The sequence below is a fragment of the Parasteatoda tepidariorum genome, chromosome 5 (genome assembly GCF_982258835.1).
Source record: "Parasteatoda tepidariorum strain Cologne lab strain chromosome 5, Ptep-v5.0, whole genome shotgun sequence".
NCBI lineage: Eukaryota > Metazoa > Arthropoda > Arachnida > Araneae > Theridiidae > Parasteatoda > Parasteatoda tepidariorum.
In genome coordinates, this window is record NC_141759.1 from 65,121,290 (window position 1) to 65,142,519 (window position 21,230).

The 21,230-nt window shown below is 28.8% G+C and overlaps 1 protein-coding gene across 1 annotated transcript in view; it reads right to left on the bottom strand.

Moving 5' to 3' along the window:
* Positions 1-2,156: 2,156 nt before the first annotated feature.
* LOC107452773 (neuropeptide Y receptor type 6-like) overlaps positions 2,157-21,230 on the bottom strand; it is a 58,497-nt gene continuing 39,423 nt past the window's right edge. Inside the window, exons 2-3 of the mRNA XM_016069353.5 lie at positions 5,813-6,135; positions 2,157-4,481 (exon numbers count right to left, since the gene is read on the bottom strand). Of these exons, the coding sequence (XP_015924839.3) occupies positions 3,521-4,481; positions 5,813-6,042 (1,191 nt within the window). The 5' untranslated portion in view covers positions 6,043-6,135 and the 3' untranslated portion in view covers positions 2,157-3,520. The remainder of the gene's footprint in view (positions 4,482-5,812; positions 6,136-21,230) is intronic.

A 21,230-nucleotide genomic window follows, 5' to 3' on the forward strand; every position in this document is an offset into this window, starting at 1 on the left:
CTTTATGCCAGCACTGTGGTCCGTGTGTGCAATTCATATCAACCAGGCATCTCTGGGATTGGAGCACGGGTCACCTCATTGGAAGGTGTACGCTCTATCGCCTGAGCCATCACGGCTCTCAAATAAGCCAATTGTAAGCAACGGCGATTTCTAGAATTTGAACTATTTCTAGAATTTGGACGATATTAGTTTTGTTAACTTAGTTTGTTTGCTTTGTCAAGTCTGCTAATTTTCCTGATTTTGTTTATAGCGTGTATCTCTTCATTTCTCGAAAGTCCTTTCTTTTGAGCTTTGCCAACTAAATGAGATTGCTAAAATGCAACTCTCCTCCTCCCTCTCTTTTATAATACTAATAAGTAATATTAGTATCAGATATAGTATTTTTCTGATACTAATAAGTAACAAACGCCGTTAATATTCCTTCTGCCGAAGCATGACAAAAAATGATTGTCATACCTGAAACTTATTTGTGAAAAATGCAAAGAAATTATGGTTAGTTGCTTTTATTTCAAATCATGTGTTATTATCTACAATGGTATGTAACTGTAACTGTTTTAAGAAGTTGTTATTTTTCCTAAAAAAAAAAGGCAGTTTTTTGTATGTTACCACCATTAAATATAGACAACACCATTAAATATAAGCTCACCGGACAAAAAATTAGTCTCCCTGGTGCGCAAGCATCGATGAATCGTTAAGTTTGTTAAATGACGCGGTGGTCAAGTGACGTGTTCAACTGCGGGCTCACTGCTTCAACGTGATCAAAGACAAGTAACCATCAGTGAGATATATTTGTTTGAAGCGAAAATTTTGTATAAATATGGGTAAGAGTAAAGATGTGATAGAGTGGCAAAAAGGGGCAATTGTGTTTGGCCGTACCCATGGTCATACGGTAAATGAAGTTGCTGGATTTGTTGGTGTTTCGATGCGGACTGTTCAATGTGTCTACAAGCAGTAGTGTAATACACGTGGTCACAAAAGACGACATCAGAATTGTGGTCGGAAAAAGATCCTGCATGAAAGGGACCAGAGCAGTGTTTCACTACTTGTCATTCAAAATCGTTTCCAAACCAGACAGGAATTGCTTCAGTTTATAAATGAATGTCCATCCCAACCTGTTAGTGAGAGAACACTGTGACGGGAGCTGCATTTGGAGCCTAACAGCTCGTAAAGGGTCATTTCTAACACAGGCACATAAAGCTGCACTACTTCAGTGCGCTAGAAGTCACCTAATGTGGCCAGTTGCAGACTGGCGGGATGTAATATGGTCAGACGAATCATGTTTTTGCCTTTATTCAAAAGACGCGCGTCTACAAGTGCTACGAAGAACAGATGAAGCATTTCATCCTAACTGTGTGCAAGGTCAGGTGTAGGCCAAGGGTGGGTCTGTCACGTTTTGGGTTTTTTTTCTTACTATGGATTGAGCCTCCTCACTGAGGTGCCCACTAACATAAACCAACGTGTTTATTTGAACATTCTGGATGATTAGATGCTGCCTTTCAATCAATATTTTCATAAAAAGTGTGTTATCGATATCCCTATGCTTCAAGATGACTAAACAAAGCTCATCGGGCTGGAAGAATCTGTGACTGGTTTTACGAACACTCAGATACTCAATTACATCTCGACTGGCCTGCAAAATCACCTGACTTGCACTCCATTGAATATATTTGGGATATGCTGGAACAACAGGTAAAACACTGAAATCAGCATCCTCGCAATTGGCGGGATTTGCGCGATCAAATCCTCAACAAGTGGTTTATACTGAATTCAACGTACCTGCAAAGCCTTGTGGATTCACTTCCTAACCGAATTCAGGCGGTTATCGAATCCAGAGGCGGTGTTATATGCAATCAAATGATGATTTTCGTGATTTCTCTAAGGGTGACTAATTTTTTGTCCGGTGTGCTTGCTACATAATGCTAAAATTATTAAAATAATTTTTATAAATTAATTTTCTATTTTTATACTGATATTTGATCCAAAAATCTAATATTTATGCTTATATTCTTATTACAGTCAAAATGACCGCAATGCTCGTTCTAGGTAGTTAAAACTGTTGGTGATTCTTGTGCCTTCGTTCGAGTTTCCATACTTTCAGTGAAACAATGACAACATGACTGACATTGAAATTTCATTTAAAATCAATCAAAGCAAAGTGGATGAAACATAATTTTATTACCAGACAATTGTATTTTTTGCTTTTACTAAAACAATTAAATTATCTTAAAATTTAACAAAGCAGTAAAATTTGAAATAAAGGAGGCACTCTTTTCTCTAAAAGTTTTATTTGTACTCTGAACTGCGCCATATCACGAATAAAACAAAAATCTGAAATGGGCTTGGAATAAAGTTTGAAATAATTTCTTGATTAGAATATTCTTAAGAGGAAGAAAATAGATGCCAAATCTATCATGCTGTATATGTTACTCTCCAGAATACATTTCTGTAAAACCGGTACTTTATTACCTAAGTTTTACTCAGGGGACGTATTCCATTACTGGAGACTAAGAAATATGTCACAAAAATCCTGGCATAAAGATGCCATTCCACAAGTAGAAACAAATGAGTAGAAGTTAAATCTGAGGATTTATATCTTTATATTTTCCACATAAAACTACCTCTCTATGGAAAACTTTAAATCTCATTTACACACACTTTTCCGGTCTTATTCTTCTGAGTATTCTCTCATTTTTTCTTCGCTACGATCATTCCTTTTTAGCGAGTGGTTCTTCAATGAATCTCATTTCTTATATCTTGCGTTTGGTGGTACGTAAGTATTATTTGTTTTTATCAGTCTGATCTCAGGAATTGTTTAGACAAGCCATTAAAAAGTAGAGGCACAACATCAGGAAAAATATGGGTTTCATTCATCACATTTGGGATCAAATATCATCTCATCAGATATAGGATCACGTAAAAGTAGAGAGGCGTAAGACAATAAAGTACAAAATATTCACTGTTTACTCCTAGAGGATTAATTAATATCCTCTAAAAAACTGAAATACATCACTTTTTAAGATAATTGAGAACATTCCAAACTAATCCATGAAGTTTAGAGTCTTTAAACAAAAATTGCTTATAAATGTCCCTATTACTTACTATTGAATGACAAAGGGAAAATCATTTTTATGCAAGTAAGGTTACTGCTGAAAAAGAATAGAAAAACCTCATAACTGTTATTTTTATTTATTTAATTGATGTACTTCAAGAAGAAATAATTATCTGAATAAATATAGGAAGTCACGTTATGTTAAAATATCTGCAGTACATACATCGACAAGAAGGAAAAATCAGTAAGAGAAACACTCCTCAAAATATTATAAAACTTTAAATGTTAAAGCTGATTTCCAATGGCATTTTAAAATATCTCTGGAATTCAGACTAAAAATTTTAAAATTGGTTATGATAATGTTAGGAAAATTCACAAGTATGACACGTTTTAAACTTGTACTGTTAATACTTTCAATATTGTTATCCTGAAAGCAAATAAAAAATACACATGACATCGAAGAAACTAAGTCTAAACTTGACTCTCCGGATTATTATTACTTTTGAGAGTAGAATCAGCCCCTGAAGAACGAATAAGAGTATTATTCTGTATTCTTTGATTATCAGTCACAGAGCTCCGGTTCGAAACCAGTGCCGAACTTGCTTTAGCTACTACCCATCCGATTCTTACCATTTCTCGACGAATATTACTATTCAGCCAACCATAAAGAATGGGATTTGTGATGGATGACGTCATAGCAGTCATGTGGCAAATCGCGAAAGCTAAGTACAGATTTTTGGGCTCCATAATGTTAGGGTGAAACTCAGCAAGCAGGTTTAATCCGTTCCAGGGTAACCAACTTACTGTGAACACTACAGATATGTTCAACAGAACCATGGTGGCTCGTGTGTTCCGCTGTAAGTCCCTCTTGAGCCTTTCGTTGCTCATATTTGACTGATCAATACTGGATGAATCACTGTCTGATTTGATTATTCTTTCATTTAAATGGGTTCGAATGTTAATATGTGTCACTAAAAGTGCGACAGAGGGTATCACGAATTGAAAAATAAGTATAGTGATAGTGTAAACACCTTTAAAAGCCGGACTTGGCCATAGTTCTACACACTTATAATAAAGATGTAATCCAGGCAAGCCAACTGGTACAGTGTCTTGGAATATGCAAATCGGTACAGACAGCAGCAGGGCTGTCAGCCATATGAAAGCAGCATTCAAGCACATTTCTCGTTTACCGTTTTTCGGGAATTGAGGATTGAAATTGATAATTGTGTTGTAACGATCTACAGCAATCGCTAATACTGTAGCAGCAGAAACAAAAATAGTCGAGGCTTGAATGAAGGGAACCATTTTGCAAAGAAAAGCTCCTAAGAACCAGCTTCTTCTAATTATCACCATCAGTGTAAAAGGCATGCAGAAAACACTCAGTATTATATCTGATACGTTAAGGTTAATGACCAAAACATTGCGGGATGATCTGAAACAGAAACAATTTTTTTAGCTTCAAGATTAAAACATTATTGCTTCAATACATCAAATTAGAATCATATTATGTTACAAAATGATGAATTATGTAAGAAACTCTTTGAGGTGGCATGTCTTCTAAACCATATTACCCAAAAAAAAGTACTAGTAAATCTTTTTTTTCCGAGTCAATCACATGTCTTATTTCAGTCACCAGAGCTGAGAACTATGCTAATCATTTATTATTTTAAATCGTTAAGTTTCAGAGGCATATTAAATTAAGATATTAGAAAAGCATTCTTTAATGAAAGATTAGGAAAATTATTAATTAATAAAATTTTGTTTCGAAAGTTTGATATAAATTGTTAATATTCAATATTAAAACTATTGTTAATAAATTAATTATAAATTTTTTTCAATAATTTAATTAATATTACAATTAATTATAATATTAATTATATTAAAGCAATTATATTATAATTATTTTCAATAATAATGATATTGATTGTTATTAATTACAAATTAATTAATATGCCAGAAAAGTTTTGTTTCAGTGTTATTTAAGCATTTCTCCTCTTAAGATCTAGTAAATTTTATATTTCAATTTGTATTGTTGCAGCATATGTTGCATATAGGCTTGTCTTATAAAATTATCCGTCAGAAAGACATTATAATTTTTTTAATATATATTAATTGGTTTTAATAATGTTAATAAATTAATCATAATATTAATTATATTATTATTAATTTATTAACATTATTAATATCATAATAATATTATTAAAATCTTAATTAATCATAATAATAATTATATTAAAGTACTATATTATAATTATTTTCAATAATAATGATATTAATTGTTATTAATTACAAATTAATTAAAATGCCAGAAAAGTTTTGTTTCAGTGTGATTTAAGCATTTCTCCTCTTAGACCTAGTAAATTTTATATTTCCTTTCGTATTGTTGCAGCATATGTTGCATATAGGCTTATCTTATAAAATTATCCATCAGAGAAATATTATAATTTTTTTTAATACATATTAATTGGTTTTAATAATGAATTAGTTACCACTGCTAGAAAAATTTCATTTAAGTTTAACTTAAGCATTTTTCTTCTTAAGAGCTAGTGAATTTTTTGTTTTCTTTTGTATTCTTGCATCTTGTGTTGCATACAAGCTTATCCTAAATATAAGTGTTCATCAGAGGAAAATTAAATTTGGATTTGTACAACATCAATGTATCATTTTTATAAGGAACAAAAGATTAAAGTTTATTATTGAAAGAATAATTAACGCTACACTTTTTTAAACATTGTTTACGTTGTAAGTAATTTTACTACTCACCTGATTTTGGTGTTAGCCAAAATAACGCTACACACTAAAATATTACTGCACAGTCCAACTGACATTAGCAAGGTATAACTTGTTATGATGGCTGTTTCAATTCCAAAACCAAAAATTTTGTCATTGGAGAAATGTTCATCCAGTACATCCAAAGCTTGGGATATGCTGAAGTTGAAAGAAAAATTGAAATTCAATTCTGTTCCATTTAATGGGAATAGAAATCTAGCCATCTTGTAATTTTCACTAGATTGCAAACGTTTCTAGAGAATTAACTTTAGAATTGAAAAACTTGTCCATTTCTTATGTAAATGAATAAAATTCTCCTGAAAAGAGTAATATTCCAAAAAATTACTGACAAATAGGTGAACAGCAAATCGTAATAGTAAATTGTTATAACAGTAAATTAATCAGGGTAATTTGATTAAACTAATAAAGAAAAAATATGATAAGTTGATTACAAAAAGTTGAATATTTTTGATCGAGATATTAGAGTAGTGAACTATTGAAATTACTGTAACGCTAGATGCTAGAATAGTGCACTGAACAGATTTAGTAGATTAGTAAAGACATTTTATCTGCACTAATAAAAATAATAAAACATTAAGTTAACAGATATTTTGAAAAATATAATAACAACAGTAAATTAATAAGATTAATTGGATTGATGAAGTTAATTAGTGAAGCTAATTTATTTGTCAAGTTAAGGGATTAGTAAAAGTAATTTGAATTAGCTGATAAGAACAATCGAAGCATGGTATTAGCTAATTTAAACTGAATATATAATTAATTAGCACTGAATTAAGAGTACAGAATAAGTATATTTATCAAAAATAGAATGTAGTTAGCTGAATAATAATAAAGAATAATGGTCAAGAACTAAATAGATTTCAAAAATAATTGAACAATAAATAAAAATAATAATAGTTTACCACACATGATTAATAATTATAATTAAAATTCAAAAATAAAAATATATTTAAAATAGTTGCTTCCTGAAAGTGACTTAAATGCATCATTTCACTTCATGAAATTAGCAAATTAATAGTTGATGGTTAATAACTGATAGTTGAAAATGGATACAAGTAGATAGTTGATAATTGAATAGATTAATGAATTGAAGAGGAATAACTTGTTTAGATTAGTATATAAAATTGTTTTAATAATAAAAGACGACCAGTTATTTAATGATTAAGTAGATTAATAATAATTTAGAATAAAAGGGATTATGAATATCTGAAGTGAATTGGATAGAAATAGTAAAGGAAATTAATAGAAAAAATCGAAAAGAATTGATAAATTAAAGAAATTGAAATAAAACTTTAAATAAATTTTTTGAATTTAAAATTAATAAATTAAAAGAATTGCATAATTTTTAAGTATTGAATGCGCAAAAATAATTTTGAACTCCATCGTGAACAAAAATCAAATATGAAGCAAAAAACTAAGGCAAAATACAAAATGTAACTTAATTCTTTAAATAAATGAAGAATGTATGACTATGCATATTAAATAAAGAGCTACAATTTTAAATAGAAACTTAAAATAAAATTTGAAGAAATACATGAAAATCATATTGTTATATCAAATAAAAAGAATGGCATTTATTTCACACATTAATAAAACTCACTTATCGGAGCAAACATTTAAGCACTTCGAGGCAAATACATGATATTTTGTTGCATATTGATTGAAAAAAATACATTAAACGCTTTTACTTTCTCTAAATTAGTTATGCTTTTATTTTCATTAAGCAAACACTAAATAAAAATACTGTATCTTCCAGTCATTTTCTGGATTCACACTTAAAAAAATTAAATGCTAATATATTTACATAATAAATATAATAGTAGATATTTTCACTCAAATGATAGGGCTTGATATTTTTTCAGATTGAAATATGATGCTTCAGTTTGCGTTTTAGTTCTTTCTCAGTAGAGATTTTAAATCTAAACATAAAACTTTATTGTCAAATAGTGGAAAATATAAAGTTTTGAAGTAGGAATAGAAATAAAATTTTTGATTCATTTTTCAGAAAAAAAATGCATGCAACAGAAGACTATTATTTTTCTACATCAAATTAAAAGAGTAAAGTATTAAATTTTTTCTTTATTTCATGCTTTATTTGAGGTTCATGTTTATGATATTTTTGTACCATCAACAATAGATTTTTTTTTTAGTTTTAGTATTAATAGATTCCAAGCAATAATAATTCCAGGTATATTAAAAATTAATAAGTAATGAACAAGAAAACATATTTTTCATTAGAAATAAAATGATATACAATAAATAATAACTAATATAAATGGTGATTGATTATAAAGCATTTTGAATTAATATTCTCAATTGAACCCTAAAATTGGCTGACTAAGGCTAAGACTTACGTATTATTTAGAACTTATTTAAGATTAATACTGTATGCATGTAAAAGAAGCCATATGTTTTAAAAAGTGAGGCCATATAAAATCCATACAGTTTTTAAAAGAGATAAGAGATAGCATTATGAAAAAATGTTTAATACTTTTATTTGTAGTGGATGAGAATAAAAGAGGTATAGAATAGTTATTGGTTTATAAATATACACCATTCTCTGAACCAATATTCTCAATTAAATACCAACATTGCCTCACAATGAATAAAATTTAGTCAATATTTAGATCTTTTTAAGCATTATACACTGTTAGAATTTTCATTTTAAAATTATAGTAAAATAACCGGTAGTAGTCTGTTCATCCAATTAAACGGTAAAGAACTATTTTTATCTTCACGGTTTTAAAACTGTTCGCAACTAGTTGAAAAAAAAACATAAATACAAAACTATGCTTTTTTTAACCATTTACTACTAGCATATTTTCAAAATAAAAAAAAGGAATTTAACTGGACATTGCAGATACAATATTTTAACAGCTTTATGATGCTGCCATCGTGAATGAAAGTATCGTGTATGCATGAAGGAAAGTATCATATTCTAATAGTTTGGACACTGTAACTCTTCATGGGTCGAAGGGAATGATGGAAATATTGCGATGTCAACTCTGGGAGTCGAATCTCTGTTCGGTCAGTCATGAGATAGACAGAGTAGCCCTCTCGTCTATAATTTGTACCATACCACAAGGAAATAAGTGACTTCTTTAAGTGATCTTAATTTGTGCTTGAAAATTCTGACTGTTTATCGGTATTATGTGAAAGCTGTCCTGTCAATAAACCATTTTTCTCACAGTAAACAGTCTGAATAACATCTAATTTATGGTTATCTGACTGTTTTGTATGAATATGGTATAATAATAATAAAACAAATTTGTAATTTCACCATTTTTTCCGAGAAATTTCTAACTGTGTACTGTAATCATAACAAAGAAGACAAATGTTCAAAAAAGCAACGTCAAATAAAACTCATAATACGAGCTTTTAAACAGAAGTATGGAACAGTATTTGGAGGGAACAAATGTTACTTTTTTGTAGCCTGATTTTTCTGTTTGCCATTAAAAATTAATTCTCATTGAGACAGTCGTGTTTATAAATCAGCGTTTATAAAAATAAAAAATAAAAATTTTTTATTCGTAAGTGTGATACTAATTAGTGATCATCAGTACGTCTCTTTTCCAAATGCTAAATTAAAAAAAAAAAAAAAACAAGTTCTTATACATTTCTAAACGCGATTAATTTTTAAATTTTCTCTATTAATAAGAAAAATCATTAATAAAATGGTCCGATTGATTTATTTTTATTAGATAATTATCAGAAATACTTAAAACTCATTTCAAATACATTACGAAACGTAATAAAATTTTTCTCAAAAGTAAATTTTTTTAAAACGCATATTGATGCTATTTTATTTATATAGTTAATAACTCTTAAAAAAATGGAGATATTAAAGTAACGAATGACAAAGATTAAACAAATTAATTCCATTTACCCAAAATTTGATCATTAAAAAGTAACATTTGTTAAAAATAGTTTTCGATTATGATATTTTTACAGGAAATATTGATTTTATACTATGTAAAAATTTCCTCATTATTTAACTGAAGCTAAAATTTATTATTATACGAAGTCGCACAAATTGATTTCCCTTTTTGTTCTATCTTTTATTGGACGATCTGGAGTTTTGTGTAATTATAAATTTTTCTCTTGGGATAAAGGCATCTTCTTCAGAAGTACTCTAGAGATTACTTTTGCTTCGTTGCATTCATGTTTGCAATCATTTTGCAACATTAGTTATTTTTCTCTAATGTTTAACTAATTCTACTTTCGCATTTTGACAATTTTCGAAAATCTATTTATATTAGTCTCTAAACAATTTTCATAAATAAAATAATAATAAATTGATTAATTAGGATAATTTAAAACATTTTACAACCTTCGTTAAACGGTCAACCCAATTTTGGGTTTACGACTACCAATCGTCGATAAGCTTCAAATTTGGACATAGCTAGAAATGCGCGTTTTCGAAAATGGAAATAGCTTGAGGAGCGCGTTTTCAAAATGGTCACAACTCGAAACGAGTGTTTACGAAAGTAGACATTGCTTTAAATGCGCGTTTGCGAAAATGAACATAGATAATTACAAAAATGAATACAGCTTAAAACGCGTGTTAGGAAAATGGTTATAGCATTAAATTCCACTTTTTAGACCAGGGTTGAGCGTTGATTACAGTACTCGATTACATCTGTAAATGATTAGAAATTATTACTACTATGTAATTGTTTACTGTAATTGCAGTTACAGGAACCTTCGTTAAACGGTCAACCCAATTTTTGGTTTACGACACCTAATCGTCGATGAGCTTTTAAATTTGGATATAGCTAGAAATGTGCGCTTTCGAAAATGGAAATAGCTTGAGGAGCGCGTTTTCAAAATGGTCACAACTCGAAACGAGTGTTTACGAAAGTAGACATTGCTTGAAATGCGCGTTTGCGAAAATGAACATAGATAATTACAAAAATGAATACAGCTTAAAACGCGTGTTAGGAAAATGGTTATAGCATTAAATTCCACTTTTTAGACCAGGGTTGAGCGTTGATTACAGTACTCGATTACATCTGTAAATGATTAGAAATTATTACTACTATGTAATTGTTTACTGTAATTGCAGTTACAGGAACCTTCGTTAAACGGTCAACCCAATTTTTGGTTTACGACACCTAATCGTCGATGAGCTTTTAAATTTGGATATAGCTAGAAATGTGCGCTTTCGAAAATGGAAATAGCTTGAGGAGCGCGTTTTCAAAATGGTCACAACTCGAAACGAGTGTTTACGAAAGTAGACATTGCTTGAAATGCGCGTTTGCGAAAATGAACATAGATAATTACAAAAATGAACACAGCTTAAAACGCGTCTTAGGAAAATCGATATAGCATTTAATTCCACTTTTTAGACCAGAGTTGAGCGTTGATTACAGTACTCGATTACATCTGTAAATGATTAGAAATTATTACTACTATGTAATCGTTTACTGTAATTGCAGTTACAGGAACCTTCGTTAAACCTTCGTTAAACGGTCAACCCAATTTTTGGTTTACGACTACTAATCGTCGATGAGCTTTTAAATTTGAATATAGCTAGAAATGTGCGTTTTCGAAAATGGAAATAGCTTGAGGAGCGCGTTTTCAAAATGGTCACAACTCGAAACGAGTGTTTACGAAAGTAGACATTGCTTGAAATGCGCGTTTGCGAAAATGAACATAGATAATTACAAAAATGAACACAGCTTAAAACGCGTCTTAGGAAAATCGATATAGCATTTAATTCCACTTTTTAGACCAGAGTTGAGCGCTGATTACAGCACTCGATTACATCCGCAAATGATTGGAAATTATTACTACTATGTAATTGATTACTGTTATTGCAGTTACAGGATATTGTAATTACAGGTATTGATCTACAGCGCTAATATATTTAGAGTTACTAATTCTCAAATAACAAATCAATAAAATAATAAAATATAACCAATAATTACTGTAACTACAATGGAAAATATTATAAAATAATTAATTAATTTAGACCTGCATAAATAAGAGTTTATAAGGAAGGCAGCAGGATTTTAAGATTCCTCTTTTAGACTTATTTTTTTCAGCAGACTCTTAGTTAGACTTTTATTTTTTACAGCTGATTACTGGAAAAGGATTTTTTATAAAACGAAAACATTGATCACTTATTTAAATTTAATTTTAACTAAACATTTCTGTATATAATTTCTAAAAATTTCTGTAGTTCGTATATCTCCATACTTACTTATTCCATCTCTAAAGATAAGAAGATACCAAATCAAAAAATCTGTATGTTTGCGTTCTTATTTGTGAGCCAACGGTAGCCTTACAGCTAAAAATAATTCCACTGTAGTAATTCTTAAAGTTAACACCTCTGAGCGCAGTTTCTGAACATCTAAATTAGCCATTTTATAACTGGATTTCTCTTCTAATTTTCAACATTTCTTACAAGAATATCATTTGACCATCATTGAATTTTAAATAAATATGCTTTAGACTATAAATAATCATATTAAGACACTGTATTTTATGAACCTAGTTGATGATTTAGTGCTCCTATTTTAAAATCGATCAGCAGTCACTAAAAACTGTAAAATATTATTTTTAGAACATTTGAGAAATTGAACATTTTGAATTTTAATCTCTACTTTTTATTTGGATAAGCTGAGCTGATGTTAGGGTTCTATCATTAGATAAAAAGTTATTCAAAGTTCTTACATTTTTTGCACCCGTTACATACAAAAGTAACACAATCAAAGGCAAATGATGATTATATGTAATTGCTGTAATATGTTTGTTTAAAATAATGTATTCTAGCTACTAGGAAATAATGTTTCAGTAGTTATAATTTTGTCAATTTTTTAAAGTCATGACTATCTTTTATTTATATTTTAGTTATATTTAACTTTTTGTTATATTACATGCATTTGTTATATTTGTTATTTATATTGCATGCATAATATTAAAAAATGTTCATTAAAACAAAGTTGAACAATTCCAAGATATCTTTTTTCTTATGTCTCATTAGTAAAAATTTTATATTTTGCAAGAAATACAACTAAAGGCTCTATCAAGAACAGTACTTATATTTTCCTGACTCATAAAGAATATGGTATACATTTAATGAACAGAAAAGGAAAGTTTAAGCAAGTGCATGGGGAGAAAAATTAAGGAAAATATTTGAAAAAAAAAAAACACTTTATAAAATCATGATTTTAATGAACTGAGATCATGTGTAAGTTTCTTTTCTAATGCCTCAAAACTTTTGTTTTTTTTATCATTATTATTATAAATCAAGTGTAACATCAGAGTAAGTTTATCGTTTATAAAATTTGCGTCTGAGGAAAATTATTATACATAACTATTATATCGAAGTTTTTCAAATATTTAACTTTAGACTTTGTGTTTTGTTTTTATTCAATGAGCACTACTTTTATTACTCATTGTCATAAATACATTATTAAAAAATGCTATAACTGTGATGTGAATTTATCATTTTATTTTGAAACAATTCGATTTTATAATTAATACTATTTGTCATGCATAAATATGCATAATATAATTTCTGACATTTAAGAACTAACTTATTTTATCATTTTCTCAATAAATAAAAAACATTAATATAAGTGGTAATCTTTTTATACCACGACCTTGGGTTGAGTGCTGAATAAAATCAAATTTTATAGACTTACCTTACACAAAACCTTAAACATAGGCTACGTAAGGCTAAGAAAAAGGACCTTGGCAATAAATTAAAGTGATTAATAGCCAATACATGCATTCCCTGGAGAAAAAAAATATTCTGACGTATATATGTCACTTGCAGTTTTGATTTCCTGATGGTCAGAGGCGTCCTGTGGGGCTTGGTCCTGCAGCCACATCCTCCGGATCATTTTTAAAATGTATTTTTAATTTTTAAATATACGTGCATTGGAAATGAAGAAGAATTCTTACTTTGATCGAACTCCATATTTGGGAAAATGAAAGATTTTTATTATTTATCATGATTGATTCTTCATTCAAGCAGTCTATGATGCTTAATATATAATTGATAACATTAGTGTGGAATAAAATACGGACAATTCAAATTACATCACCAACATCTTGAATCAACAAACCGTTTCTCATACTATTATTATAATAATTTGCGGAAACCAAGTTTTAAAGAAAACAACTGGATCGCAAACTTCAGTAATAATCTGATTCCGATATTTCAGTCCATATCTTGTACATGGTAAAATGCGTGACATAAAATGCGTGTACATGTTGTGACGTACGCATTGCATAGTGTTATATAATTAGGCTAAGTTGAGGCCTGATAGGCTTACAGGAAAGATAGGAACACCCCGAAAAAGTTCTAGTAGACAAATAAGGTGGCAGAATAGTGATCGTAAAAAAGAACATAAGTTAAACATGGACAAACCAAAATAATAATAAAAAAAACACATGTTAAAGTTACATTTTGCTACAGGCAACATACAAATACAAAAATAATGTAATCTTTATCCATTTTATTCAATTCTAACGACATTAAATAAGTTATAAGCAACAGTGTAATTCTGTGTTGGAAATGTTCTATAAGAAATAAGTCAGACGAAATTTAACGGGACGTGATTTATTTAACTCGCTTGTTGGCAGTCACGTGTTTGTAAATTAACATTTATGACGCAATACATTCAAAAGTACTGTTTGTCGAAAGATGTGCATGGATCTGCTCTTTAACTGAGCCAGTCTCATTCAAAAATAATTCAATTTTACTTTGCCACAGATTGTAACGTCTTACTTGCATGCAAAAGGATTAAAATAAAGTCTCTTTTACTAACAGGAGTCATTGAAGATTTTCAGAAGGAACTTGAATAGAAGATGTTGAAAATTCTGTTGTGATAAAAAAGTAAATCATCAATACGATGCTTTACTTTTTTATCACAACAGAATTTTGCTTGCATAAAATTTGATTTTTCAAAATTGACTTTTGATTTTGTAAAAATCAAAAATTACTCATAGATTTAGCAAGCATAAAAATAGTGACTGTTTTAACTCCTTTTTTACCATTTTTAAAAAACAGGTCTAACAGAGAAAGAGAGAGAGAGAGTTTGAGATCTTGGCATACACAATCAGATGATATTAGTAAATTTTGATCTCCAGGAATGAACCTTTGCAGATAAAACTTTAATGAAAAAAACATTCCATCAACTAAAATAAAGTACTATTTATTATTTGTTCTGTTAAGGAAATAGCAGAAAAGTACTAAAACAGAGCAGAAAGAAAGAAAAAATACTGAATGCCTAATCTAAAATATTCATTAGTTCTATAAACCGTAAGCTCAGGACCAAAGTCACGTGTACCATGACTATCTGCCCTAAAGTAAGTCCATTTAATGACCTTGAGAAATATTCTTTGTTTGTTATGGAAGTAGTAGTTCTTTATATTCAATTCGAAATAATCGTTTACGATAGCATTTCGGCAGATTCGCTAATGGTTTTTATTTTAAGGATATTGATACTCTATAACCATTTTCTCTTATTTTTTTAATTAATTAAACCAAAACACATTTTTAAAAACAATTTCGCAATATTTTGTAAAAAGTCATGATAGAAAAAAAAATTTAGCAAATTTCTCCCGTTTCAGCATCATGATTTCAAATTATGATACTAATCCAACAATAACCTGAATTCTTGGAGATTTAAAGCAAAATATTCGTAATTTACAATTAGTAAATTGTTGGTAATATGAGACTTGGTTAGGTAATATGGGATTGTGTTTTCGTTATATATATTTTTTATTATATTTCTTATTATATCATTATCTATATTTATAATTATATATTTTTAAAATTTTAATTTAATTGCTTTTATTTTAAATTCTTTATAGTAATTTTATATGTTTAGTGTTACATTGCAATAAATGCATTTATTCCTTAATTAAGACCCAATGATATGTTATTGTTTTTTTTTTGATAAATAACAAATAAATAAAAAATAGCCATTCAAGAAGTAAAAAAAAAGACCTTCTGCCTTACTAACTCGGTCATTATAATTTATCAGAGACAAATGCTAGAAAAAAATGCAACAGCCACAAGGATAATGTTGGTAAAAGAAGGGCAATATTGCCATCAGTTTTCTAAAATAGTGTTTAGAAGTGTTGAAGAATAGTATTAAGGAGAATCCAACAAAATTTTGCCTTGAATCATCAATATTTCAAATATTCAAGTAGACCTGACATTACAATTATTAAACTTAAAACATTAAAGACGTGTTGCCATTCCGGAAGAAAAAATTACATAAAAAGAAGATGAAACGAATCTCAAAATATGAACAGTTTCAAAGCAACAATTTTCAGCAGTTTATAACAATTTTACGAATCATAAAACTTCCTATGTTGATTAAATCAGCTTCATATAAAAAAAATAAGACTAAATGTTTCAAACTCAAACATAATTCATATCAGTTGAACTTCTACATGGTATCCGTTTCGAAAGATATAAAGATTCCCTGAAATATTTGATTGCTAAAATTTAACAATAGATATCAATCATAACCTGCATTTTAATTAAAAAATAAAATATTCAGTCTCATAAATTACTAATTTAAATTATGTTTATTTTGGATAATATCATAAACCAAAAATGTTATTTTCATTAAATATTCACGCGAAATTCATTTGCATCTGAATTTTCTTAAATTAAATGACCCATTTTCAAAGTAAATGAATGGAAAATCTCTTTTATGTCAAATAAAAGACTTTCACAAAATTGGACGTCAAGGATTAATAATTACGTTGTTTTCCTTTTATTTTTAATGAAAAATAAAGGAAGTTTCATCCAAGAAATTATTCTTCACGCACTGTTAAATGTAACTAATTCCAAAAGAAATTTGCGACTCCGAAATTTTTCCAGAGAAAATTAACGGTTAAAGTAATTATAATCACGGACGCATTTAAAGCATTAAGTATAAATGCAAAATAAGGATTTTAAAATAAGAGTTGGTTTAAAATTTTCAATTTATCTTGATTAAAAATTAATTATTCAGTACCATTTGTGCCATAGACTTAAATAATTATAATTACTTACATATTTTTAAAATTTTCGATAAGCTTTACTAAGTATTTGATTAAAGAAATAATAAGAAAACTTATCCTGTCTATGTGTCTTTCCAAATGTTATTTTTATTATCTCTGTTACTTGATATTTTTGTTATATCTTTCTTTTACGTGTTGTCTTTTTTTATCCCTGTTATCTGTATGTTCATCTTTTACTTTTTTTGAATCTGTTATCTGTCTGTTTATCTGCTATTTTAGTTATATGTTATTTGTTTTTGTTGTTGTTTCTAATGCCACTTGCCAATACCAGCAAGCCTGTTTGAAACAAATCAAATATAAGAGATTGCTTTACTTATTTTTCAGTGGCGCCATCTATATCCAAGAATACGACTTCAGCCACACACACACACGTAACAGAACGTTTATAGAGCAGAATCGTCCATACATCCACAGATCGTAATTTTTACCTTAACCTTCAATTTAGTACCCACAATTTAGTAAGGTATGATTTGTTATGGGAACATGAAGGACTTTGTGAATCGACAAATTTAACGTTCACCAGCCATCATTTACTACAAGGGGAGTCTTCGGTTAACCTAATTTTGGACATGGGCCCAACATCCCAACAACCAGGCTATCCCGACTGTTATCTTAGTTACCTGATTGCAGTTATTTTTAGAACAAAAGTGTTGCTTACAACTAATCATAAATTAGATGCTAAATAAGAATAAATTAGATGCAGACACTTGTTTGTGCAATAAGTAACTAAATTTTCCAATTTTTTTCAAATTCTTTTTTGTCTGACAAATTTTTTTCTTTGGAATATTATTAACATGGTTTTTTTGAAAATCTGTCGGCAAGGAAAATAAAAAAAACACAGTTTAAATGCCTTATACTCGAAGCAAAGCGGTGATTTTGAACTATATATATGTATATATATATCATCTTGCCGAGAGGGCTATCTATACCTGGGCTATAGAATGGATAAATAACTTAAATATTTTAAATATTATTTAACTTCCTTTAAAAATCGCCGATTTGGCAACATTTTTTCTACCTAGATGAAAATTATCAAAATCTCTGCCTTATTTTAAGTTTTCGCAAATTTTCGTGAGTCCAGATAAAGCAGATAATGCACAGATAATTTAAATATTTTTTTAAAAAAAAACATCACACTTGATTTTCACTTTTACTGTACTATGGCTTTTCTCCATATTAACGTTTTCTTCAATTTTCAGAATAAGACATAGACAGAGCAGCCTTTAGATAACCTGAATTTGCCTTAACAATTATGATTAATTGTAGGAAACTCGCAGCAGTTATGAAAATATAATATTATTAGGAAAAAAGCATAATTTAATCTAGCCAGGGAGACTTCAAAAACAACCTTAATGAATTCAATTAGTTTCAGTACAATTTAAATTATTATTTTTTCAAATTTTTCGAAAAGGGAAACATAAATGTAGAGGATATTGAGATAATTGTTGGAGTTGGAATCTTGATGAATTTTTAAATGCCTTTTAACAATTTGTTATGCTTTTTTTTTGCTTGCTTTTGGGACTATATTGATGAGTTTTTTAGCTATTTCAAATTAAACATTTAATTCGCTTTTGTTTTCAAAGATAAGTCTTAAAACTCTTTCGTTAAAAGCTTCAAACCCTTGAGTTTATGAAAGACAACCAAACACTCAATTAAATACTATAAAATGCAGTATAAGTAATGAGTAACCTCAGTGTTTGCATCCGCTGATTATCAATTACAGGAAATATTATAGTAATAAACATTTATAAACGTAATCCATCGACATTTTCTTTACATTTAAAATAGAATATTATTATGCATAACCTAATTAAGTTTCAAATAGCAGTTACAAAATATTTTATCAGTAAAAATTTTTCTCATTTTATTTTTAAAAAAAACTAATGAAATATAATTACTGAATTTTTTTTCTCTCGATGTGGCACTAGAACAGTGTTTCCCAAAGTGTGGTACGCGTACCCCCAGGGGTACGGGAACAGTTTAAAGGGGGTACGCGTTCTTATGCGAAATATCTTGCAACAAACGAAAATTTCAAAAAATTTAATCTAAAAACAAAGCTAGCCATGAAAATTTACGATTGCGTATTTTTCTATAGGCTATTTTTTGCAGAGTTAACAGTTAATAATGAGTGGTGTCAACAGCCAGTTGTGATTATTGACTTTTGTACAATTTTTTATAGTAAAAAATACTTTCATTCTTTAATTAGTGGTACACAGCAATACGAAAAATTTAGAAGGGGTACACAAAAGTCATAAGTTTGGGAAACACTGCACTAGAACGACCGGAGCGGTCATTTTGACTGCAAATAAACTCTGAGAGGCACTAAGTCCTAGAATAAATATACTAGCGTACTTGAGGTTTCAAGATTTTTCGGAACTTTCTGAGGTCTTCCAAGGTATTAAAGTAAAATTTCATTCGAATTAATATCGAGCGCATGAAATGACGATTTATCTAGAACAGGGGCTTAAAACTCACATGAAGCCGGGGGCCACAATTAAAAACACAAATCAAATGACGGGCCGCAACTTTATCAAAATTTTATGTAGGACTCTTTTATGTTTGAAGGAACATTAAATATTACTGTCACATTTTTACCAAGCTGTACAAAACAAAAGTATTGGATTACAAATTAAAATAAGAAGTATATTTTTAAAAATATTTCATTGCATATTAAAAAATTCCGGCTACAATAACTTTAATGGGCAACCATATTCTAAACAATTAATGTGCAACAGATAGCAAATTGTTCTGATATAAAACTTTGAAAAGGTTGGTATTAAAACTCACATAGTAGCACACAAAATGTTCAATGACAAAATTGAGGTTTGACTGCTGCAACCACCAGAAAATAGATATTTACATATAAAATTTAAAATTTACAAATGTGTGTAAATATTTGCGTCCAAACTTAGTGATTTCAAAAAGTTAAATCGGAGAATTTCTTCGAGAAAATTTCTGATACACGCATGTTAAATTATGTTAACAAAATGCGAAAAATTAAATAAAAAAGAGCAACATACACGATTATTTTTGTATTTGAATAAATATTTTCTTGGAAGCAAAGCCTGAGAAATAATTTTTTTCCTCCGTCGGTATGATAAATTTCACAGAAATGAAGAAATTAGGTTTTTATTAACGAGAAAAGTATTTTAAACCCATACAGATTTTTTACGAAAATTGTCCGCAAGAAAATGACAACTAATATATTTTAGTTCGCGGGCCATAAAAAAAGCTTAGCGGGCCAGATGCGGCCCCCGGGCCGCCAGTTGAAAACCACTGTTCTAGAACGTTCATTGCAGTCAAAAGAACAGCTATAGAGATTTGAGTGTATCACTTGGATTCAGCACACTGTTTCTCCTCCATTGTTCGTCTTTATTTTATTCGAAATTGCACCTGCCTAAATCGACACTGATTTTTTTTTCATTTAAAAAAAAATCCATCTTCTGTTTCTCTCTAATTTCCCTAATCTCCCTTGTAATTCTATATATATATATATATATATATATATATATATATATATATATATATATATATATATATATATATATAAAATCAAGAAGTTAACAAAAGAATTTTAAAAGTAAGTTTGAATGAGTGTGGCGCAAGATATAAATGTTATTAATCTCGCTGAAATTTATCACTCATGCAAAGAAATAATTTCTACTCTAATGCAGTTTTGAAAACTTTTTATAATGTGAAAAACTAACAACGACGACTTTTTGGCACAAAAGAAATGTAACATTACCGATTTTACTTAAAATATATTTTCCGATTCAGTAAATATTGCAAATAATTATTGCACATATTTTCGCAAATTTTATATTTAGTTGTAAGGTAAGTATAATTTTAAAATCTAACTGTTAATAATTCTTTCAAGCTAAAAATAATGTTTCCTACAAATCAATAGTAGCATTGCATGTTAAAACAAGATAGGAATTATTAGTTTTGAAGAGTTCTTGAAAAGAATTCTAGAGGTTTTCTAACAGTTTCTTCGAGTATTTAATTAAAATCTATGTTGTTTAATAAATAAAACTTAATTTTAAGGATGTTCTTATATATTAATGTTTCCTCCGTAGATTTTCAAATAACATGAAATTCAATTTATAAATGAAGAAATACAAAATATAATCAAGAGTAAAATTTTAAATTTACGGAATAAATTGATTAAGTTTTGCCAGTAAATTTATGTAGGAAAAAATAAAAGTTGTAAATTTATATAAACAATATTCTCTTCTTTTAAGTTTAATTTAAACTAAACTAACGTAATAAGTTTGCAAGTTAACAAGTAAAAACTAACGTAGATAACTTTTATTTCCATTCAAGACTAGCATTTAATTAAGCTAAGAAAGTTGTT